The 9,098-nt window shown below is 31.3% G+C and overlaps 1 protein-coding gene across 2 annotated transcripts; it reads left to right on the top strand.

Moving 5' to 3' along the window:
* Positions 1–3,827: 3,827 nt before the first annotated feature.
* LOC119686411 (solute carrier family 25 member 45-like) lies at positions 3,828–5,697 on the top strand. Of its 2 annotated transcripts, none has more exons than XM_038100991.1 (5): positions 3,828–4,084; positions 4,562–4,674; positions 4,742–4,982; positions 5,046–5,431; positions 5,504–5,697. In XM_038100991.1, exons 1-5 carry the CDS (start codon positions 4,024–4,026, stop codon positions 5,636–5,638), a joined length of 936 nt encoding a protein of 311 aa, XP_037956919.1. In that variant the 5' UTR covers positions 3,828–4,023; the 3' UTR covers positions 5,639–5,697. The 2 variants fall into 2 exon arrangements, with proteins under 2 accessions (XP_037956919.1, XP_037956920.1); XM_038100992.1 differs by lacking the exon at positions 3,828–4,084 and adding an exon at positions 4,141–4,489.
* Positions 5,698–9,098: the final 3,401 nt, after the last annotated feature.

Genomic DNA, 9,098 nt, shown 5'->3' on the forward strand with positions numbered 1-9,098 from the left:
AATGTATCTTACTTAGTTTCGCTGCTATAGCTAGAAATGTACAGATGAAAAATGTTTTTTTTACGCTTTTTTCAACTTTTTCGGACTCCCACAAATATATTAAAAAAAAATTTTTTTTTTAATTAATGTTAAAGACTGTTTTAGTACAAATATTTTGAGTGGCTTAACATAAAAATCGAATAAAAATTTCAGAAGTTATTCGCCATTTTCCAAAGTTGCCCAAAATAGTGGGTTTTATTAAGAAGTCAGAAAAATCATTTTTTCGAATTTATTTTGTAAAATTTAGAGTGCAAATCAAAACTGTATTATGCAAAATTGCACAAATTTTATTTAAAAAATTAAAATTAATATTATTTAATATTAATATATTGCATTTTATATAAAAGTTTGACGTCGAACGTTAGTTTTTTAAACTACTAATTGGTATTATATGATACCATACGATTCTTTTTGGGATTTGCTATGGCTAAGCAAGATAAACCGTGGACTTCTAATGGAATGTGTCTAACCTGCAGGATTACACTTAAAAGGTGGTTTACTGGAAGAAAACAATATTTGAACTTTTGTGTACCAATATTTTGGAATGAGGTTGTAAACCATTCTGTGTTATTTCTGCATCATAAATCTTAAATGTATGACGTCGCCAAAGAAAATAAGATTTCTGAAGTATCCAGAAATAGTATCAGTAATTAAGCCAGTTTCACGAAGCAATGCGACTGCTCAACCAACTCCACCAAATATGCAAGACAACAATAGTGAACATGAAAATAAAGTTTCATTTGAGAGTTCTACGAGTGAAACCGCAAATCATTTTATATCACAAATTGAATTAAACGATTTAACTAGAGACTTACATTTATCAAAAGCTCATAGTGAGCCTCACGTCTTCACGTCTCCAACAGTGGAACTGCTTAAGTGAATCCACAAGAGTAACTGAATATCGCAACAATGCTTATTCATGTTTTCTCAAAAAATTCCATCAAACTGTTTATTGCAGTGATATTAAAGGTCGTTTCAAGAAATTGCAAATAAGGTGTAATCCTAGCGAATGGTGTCTTTTACAGATAGTTCAAAATTTAGTTTAAGATCTGCTGTTGTTCACAACGGCAATGAACTTCTCACTATACCATTAGCGCATGCCGTTGGGGTAAAGGAAACCTATGATGAAGTTGCGAAAGTTTTAAAGTTAATTCAATATAACGAATTCAATTGGAAGCAATTGGAAGCCAATCTAAAGGTTGATTATTTGACTAAAGTACAGAGCAACAAAGGATCATTTCCTACGTTCATCTTGGCCAAAAAGCGAAGATCTCATAATAGGAATTCAAAATATCGCAAATAAAGCTCTTATTGAACCGTGTCAGAAAGTTTTGCCACCTTTGCATATAAAACTTGGCCTAATGAAAAATTTTGTTAAGGCTCTGTAAAAAAACGAAACTCCTGCGTCCGAATATTTTATACATTTTTTTCCCGGCATTTCTTTTGCCAAAATTAAAGAAGGAATCTTTGTTGGACCACAAATCAAAAAACTGATGAGGGATGAAAAATTTAATAATGTGTTAAATAAAGAAGAGTTGAAAGCATGGACTTCGTTTAAGCAAATGGTTATCGGCTTCTTGGATAACGAAAGAGATTCACTTTATAGAGAAATTATTTCATCTTTAATTGAAAATAACAAAGTTCTTGGCGCAACTATTTCTCTAAAAATGCATTTTGTGCACTCTCATGTGGACTTTTTTCCTTCAAATCTCGGTGCAGAATGTGATGAACAAGGTGAAAGGTTTCATCAGGATATCTCTGCAATGGAAAAAAATATCAAGGGTATTGGGACGCAAGCATGTTAGGAGATTATTGTTGGACAATTATAAGAGAAACAAATCCTACACACTATAAGAAGTTTGCTCAAAGCACACATATACCTTTCAATAATACAGTTCTACGTTCGACGTCAAACTTTTATATAAAATGCAATATTTAATATTTAATAATATTTAATAATATTAATTTTAATTTTTTAAATAAAATTTGTGCAATTTTGCATAATACAGTTTTGATTTACACTCTAAATTTTACAAAATAAATTCGAAAAAATGAATTTTCTGACTTGTTAATAAAAACTACTATTTTGGGCAAATTTGGCAAATGGGGAATAACTTCTGAAATTTTTATTCGATTTTTATGTTAAGCCACTTAAAATGTTTGTACTAAAACAGTCTTTAACATTAATTAAAAAAAAAAATTTTTTTTAATATATTTGTGGGAGTCCCATCACCTTGAAAATCGAAAAAGTTGAAAAAAGCGTAAAAAAAACATTTTTCATCTGTACATTTCTAGCTATAGCAGCGAAACTAAGTAAGATACATTAACGTTATGTAACTCAAAATATTGGTACAAGTTTCACCTTTAATTTGATATATAATATACTACCGAGATAACTTCAGAAAAAAAGCTATGGGGGAATATGCAGGGTGATGTTTTGAGAAAAGTCAAAATAACGGTTTTTTTCAAATATCTCGAAAACGGTACATAGGAAAAAAAAATCGTTATGATTTTCGAGTTCTACGGAAAATTTCCCTATAGGAAATATAAGTCTCGTCTTTGGAAAACAAAACTTTTAATTATTTGTAAACTAGTGTTATTATTAACGTTCTTTATGCAAATATGAGATTATATTGCTTGATTTATACATACATATCAAAACATCAAAACAATGACTTGCAGTGTTAAGTTCCAGGATCGGTCGAATAAAAGTTCCGAAATAACCGTGGTGACTGTGTGAGTTACAGGATGATGAAAGCTTAGATAGGTGAAACTAGTAAGCGTCAATGTGAAGGAATCTGGCCAATTGAATATGAGTGTTATGATAGACAACACATGGATTCCGTCATTAAACGTAGTGCTCAGAGCTGCATTCAGACATTTAATGAAAATCTCATTCGAATATACTTCTTTTGAGAAAGCGTAAATCGCTTACAAGAGATAGAGAGCTAATATTTAGGTTTGTTACAACTACGAACTCGAGAACTTCAAGTTTGAGTCTTGAGAGAGCGGAACAAAAGCATGGAACATGTCGTTGGCGTCCAAGCAAAGTACACATGAGTTGCTGTCAGCAAAATCACGACGAAAGAGATGGCCAGTGCTCGCACCAAGAATTAATCTCCAATCTGATTTCAGAAACACTGTGATTTCTCTATATAATATTTGATTCAGATTTGTTTCCATGAATAGGATTGGATTTAGACAATCCCACAATTAAATGCGGTCGACAACGTACCGTAGTAGAACTGGTTTTCAGGAGTTCGTCCTCTATATAGTACATGACTATATCTTAAACTTAATTGGACTAGAATGCTAGCTGTCTATTCTTTCAAGTTACCAAGGGAAGTTCCTCACTCTCACTTTACTAAAGCGCACTATGAAGATGACAATTGTATAAGTTAGTGATATGAAGGTACTATATTAAGGTACTGTGATTAGACTGGCAAATCACAGGAATCGTTATACTAAGAGATACGTTAATATTTGATAAAACCAAATTGGCATTATTTAAAACTATGTTGTAGTTTTGATATATTAACCCCATCAACCCCATTACAATACAATACTACTGCACTAAACACTACGCTGCACTTATCTCTAAAGCTGAATGGAAAAAAATAATATATTAAATAAATTTTTAAGTAGATATCAGTTATTAGATATTAACAATAGTAACATAACAATGAGATAGATTGTTTCTGAAAGCTTTCTTGTTCAAATATTTCCCTCTCTAGCAGTGTTCAAAAGCTTCGAGAAGAAAATTCTAATTGTGTTGTGTTGAATGCATGTTGCAGTCACTTCGACAACGGTGAACATTGAGCATCGATGAGGTCAGACAAGTAAAACGTCGTCGGAACGTATTTTGTAGAATTTTTTATTTTTGTTTTAAGTTTAAGTTTCTAGTAAGCAAAAATTAGACAAAATTAAATTAATTAAAATTTTTGTTAAATCTGTTTGGATATCTTGCATAAGTTTCATTGAATTATGAAGAAAAAAAGAACTAAATGGGAGAATTATTGTGATTTTGTGGCGGGTTGCTTCGGTGGTAAGTGATGAAGTTCTAGTGAACACTTCAACGTCTATAAATGTCTTTGTATGTATGGTTGTTTGTATATCAATCTTTGTGTTAAGAAAATGTGCTGCAACTATTTCCGTATTCCCTTCTCTCTGTGGGTGATGTAACCATAAATATTCCTACCACTCACATGTATGCCAATAGTTCAGTTCATTCAACCACATCGCTTCTCACACACTTAGTCACTCAACTGCACACAATTTTTCTCGGCCGCATTGAACGATGCGCGATGTCCATGATCTTTCTTTCGATTCCCAATTTGTGTGTCTTCACTCGTACCATAGCGTTTGGCATTTTGGCACCTGTTTCAGAATCAACAAACAAACAAGTGGCAGACGAAATAAGCATTTCAACATATGGCACAAAATACATTTTGTAAACATTTTTATTTCTGTTTTTTTGGCATAATTTTAATATAGTCCAAATTTTTATATCTTTTGGCGAAAGGTGCATGCGGTGTCTTAGTAGGGCATCCATTGGACACGATCAAAACATGGCAGCAAGCTTCAAACACTTCTGTGCCAAGTGCAATGCGGCAAATTTATCTGCGGAATAATGGCGTAAGCTAGGAACTCCCATAGAGCGTAGCATACATATATCCATAAAAATATTTCTACTTTTTCATAGTTGAACGGTTTCTACAGGGGTATGTTCTTTCCGTTCGTAACCACAGGTGCCATTAACTCAATACTTTTTGGTATATATGGAAATCACTTGCGACAATTGCGTCACGTATGCCACAGCGACTACCAACGGGAGCAGTTAGAATATCAGAACATGTTTGTTGCGGGTTCCATAGCAGGATTCGCACAATCTTTTATTGCTTGTCCAATTGAACTTATAAAAGTTCGCCTACAGACCCATTGCTGTAAGTTTTTATTTACTATGTACTACTCTTCTTCTAGGTAATTTGTCTACATTCTTCTTGTAGTTTATAACGAATATGTTTATGGCATGCGACGCACTCCATGGGGTATGTTCAGAAAAATCGTACAGACTGATGGTATTTCCGGTATATATCGAGGATTAGTACCAATGATGTGCCGTGATGTGTTTCCATATGGCATATATATGCTAGTTTACCGCCAAACTGTGGACTATTTGAACACAACAGAATTCGTACGCAAACGTCAGGAGCGGCGTCTACTTAAAGAAAGTGGAAATGTAGATTTTCTTGTGACTACATTAGCTGGTGCCTGGGCAGGAATTCTGTCATGGGTGTGTGTTATACCGTTCGACGTGGTGAAAACAATTATGCAGGCCGAAGAGAATCGTCAATATCGTAACATACGTCACTGTTTGGTCAAGAATTATAAGGTAAGAGCATCGGTCATAGGTTTCTGTCGGTGATTGTTTTTTGACTTTAAATTATTTTTTTTCATTGCTTAGTTATATGGATTACGTCGTCTGTTTCGCGGTTCATGGATGCTGGTTGTTCGCGCAATACCTTTTAATGCAGCAACTTTTCTCGGTTACGAGTACGCATTGGAATGGTGTCATAAATTGAATGACTCATACATTTAAGTTTCTCAATTAACAACATCAAAATACAAAAATATATTGATTTTTCAAAGTTCTTTTTATTTAAAATAATTATTTAATTTCCAAAAAATGACAAATTGAATGTATTTAAATTATTTAAAAGCTAAGTTGTGTGTCGTTGGTTTCCATGTCGCTAAGCCCACTATTTGACGTATGGCAATAATTATATGTTCAATATTATACAAATATATATCTTGAGTCAGATCAGAAGAATTTTTACAAGCAAGTCAATAGAGCAGGCCTGAAAAGAAGCATCAGTTAACGACTTTAAGTGTTAACTATATCATGATGAAATTGTTTGCATCGATGGTTCAATAGTTCCAGTCGAGCTTTGGAGCTTTGGAATTAGTTACGTAAATTTATCTCTCTTCTTCGATATTGATATGAAGATTTTTAAGTTTGTGTATAACGTTTTAATCGTTTAATATAGGCTGACCAAGAAAATGAATGTTTTTTTAGAAATTGGTAGGCATCTCCCAAAGCAGGCTATAACCGCATTACCGCAAAAAATAAAGAGTCCACTTTCTATGTCACTCTCAATATTTGTCCTGTCTTTGTCCGGTTTTAGATGAAAAGTGTATATTCCGTTTAGATGCCTACTTCGTAATTGTCTTATTGTGATGAATTTATATGTTTATTAAATTCAAAAAATGAGAAAAATGTTTCAAAATCTGTTTCTATAGTTAAATAAAACTATCTGCCTTGATGATGATCTATCCTATTTTATATATAAAATCTTAGTATTTCTAAAAATCTTATAAATCATATTTTTGTTGTGACGGTTCAAATAAAATTTGGGGTCAAGTATTTCTTGATATATCTAATGTGGAAATAGTTTAAAATATTATGTTGGTAGTGTGCAAAAAGTATTTAAAATCTATTGTCTACGTGAGACATCGATAGGTAAGATGTTGTCGTGGTAACATCAAATCAAGTTAGTTCGTTATCTATTATAATGTCATGATTTAGGGAAACTATATTTCAGTTTCTTTTGATATTCTATTAAAGATATGATATTCTCTCTCTGTCTCTTTTTATTTAACTCAAAGCAATCCTAAACAAAATCAGCTGACTTGAACCTTGACTTATCCAGCGTCTTCACTGGATTGACCTTGGTAAGATTATTGAATACAGTTTCTGTTTTTCACAAACATATAAAAATTTCAGTTTGCAAACAAAATTCGAAAATAATACAAATTTCCCACTGAGACGAACGACCTAGTAGTTCAGTTTCTTATTTTTAGTTAGCAAAAAAATTTATTATGACAAAATTAGTTATGCCCCTTAATGCATAATTATTTGACGGAAATGTTTTATTATGATATATGACCTGTGATGATCACACAGGTAAGCGCTAATTTATATCTGCATAACAAAATTTAGATTTTTTTGTGTAGTTACTTTTGTTAATACAATTTACTATTCATAGAAAATTTTTAAATCCTTATTTCTAGGAAATAAAATTATATACATAATATATATACAGTGTTGATATTATATATATATCTAATGTTGTAACCCCTCATCGCAGTTGTTTTGACCTTGAAAATGTGGAAACAAATCTTTTTATATATCACAATAAAACGTTTCTGTCCAATGATTAATTTTTAATGTAATTAATTAATTTCTTTCCATAATTTAAAAGGATTTAATTTGGAACAGATTGTGAACATTGCTGGGTACTTTAATGTATTATTATTAGGAAGTTGTAATTCGCTACAAAATATAACAATAGATATTGTTGACAGTTTTGACAAACTGTCATTATATTAAAACAATTTTTTTTACTATTAATTACACCACTATTACTTGATTTTACACAAATTGTGCTCTATATATAATACTCTATACTTTATATTCAAACAAGATAATATCTTTAACATTCCTTTCGAAACTATTTAAATTCTATTAAAATTTTCATTATGCTACATCTACTTTACTTTAGTTTGTTCGCATATTCGAAAAAACATTTTGACATTTCGAACAGTAGAGTAGAATGAGTGATTTGTATTTGTGTACTCTTCAGTTATTATTGACTCACGGAAAACGATAGTTCATTTGCGGAGCGTTTGTACTTGAAGAAAATAGTTTGTTTTATTTTGCTTATTAGTAGCTTAAACAGCAATTAAGTGTTTATTGTTGTAAAAATATGCTAAAAAAACTTGGTATAGATGAAAGAATAATGTTTTGTGTTGCCAAATTAAATTTAATTTTGCAAAGTTTTGTGCATGATTTGTCGTAGCGTTTGGAAGTACCCGAGAAGACATTGCGTGACATCACAATAAAATAGCATCATTGCTAATGTGTAAAATGTATACAAAATAATTTAAAAGTGAATACGAAAAAAAAAATACAAATTTCAATTTTAATAATGTTTAAAATATCATGCAAAAATAATAATTGTTAAATGTGAGCTCAACATGAAATATGAGTGTTAATTTTCTAAGCTTAAATAATGAAAAATTCGGCTGCTCCACTTCTAAAACGAGAGAACGCATCAAAAAGGAATAATGAAAAATAAGGCCAACGTCGTATCAGTAAACAACAACAATAACTAAATAACGCAAACAAAATGAATTGAAAAAATAGTATCAAAAACACAACGTAGTAACAATTTAGTTCTTTTGTTTTTCGATTTGATTAGTGCTTAGTTATATTAAAAAAAAATAAAAAAAAAAATCATCACAAGTGAAATTTTTTTACGCAGAAAGTGGCGCCTTTTTAGTTGAGATTTTTTTTATTTACGCGACAAGTGCGTGTATGTGCGTGCATACGTTATTAATTTCTACCCGACCGCCACCCTCAACAGCACCGGAATTCTAAATATAAAAATATTTAGATTTTTTTACCCTTTGCGGAACACGGCAAGCCAAACATCCCTTAATGTTCCATCAAATAGAAAAATAAAAAAAATTCCGTAAACAATGTCGTCGTTGAAGGTTGCCGTGCGGGTTCGCCCGTTTAATGCCCGGTTCGTACTTTGAATTTTACACTTATTTATTTAAACATTTCCACTTATTTATTCTATTTATTTATGTATTCTATTTATTTATATATGTATATATTCTATTTACATTTTTAATTATAGTATGTACAGCTGTTTTATTTAGTTAGTAAGTACATGTTTTGTCTTCAGTTCTTGAGTGAGTCGAAATTTTTAGGTCTTGCCCTATTATTTGTTTCTAGTATTTATTTTTAATAAATAAATAAAGAAATTTAGAGCATGATTCTTTATTTCTAATAATTTAGTTCCAATTTTAACATATTTAGTATTTATTAAAAGGTTTCATTGGTATTAATATTAGTTGTTTAGTAGGGTTGGTAGCACTAGCATTTGATTGCAATGAATGAAAACATAAATGCCCAGTAGAAAACGGATCGATCCGTCATCGAAGACGTCTTCAAGACATGGATACATACATGAAGACCGATCGATCCAAAT

This window comes from Teleopsis dalmanni, chromosome 2 (genome assembly GCF_002237135.1).
Source record: "Teleopsis dalmanni isolate 2A chromosome 2, ASM223713v2, whole genome shotgun sequence".
In the NCBI taxonomy this organism is placed as follows: Eukaryota; Metazoa; Arthropoda; class Insecta; order Diptera; family Diopsidae; genus Teleopsis; species Teleopsis dalmanni.

Excerpts from the sequence above, each read along its gene's own strand:
- LOC119686411 (XM_038100991.1), top strand. The coding sequence starts at position 4,024 with ATGAAGAAAAAAAGAACTAAATGGGAGAATTATTGTGATTTTGTGGCG. Across the intron at positions 4,675-4,741 it reads TTTATCTGCGGAATAATGGC|TTGAACGGTTTCTACAGGGG; the intron begins GTAAGCTAGGAA and ends ACTTTTTCATAG. Across the intron at positions 5,432-5,503 it reads GTTTGGTCAAGAATTATAAG|TTATATGGATTACGTCGTCT; the intron begins GTAAGAGCATCG and ends TTCATTGCTTAG.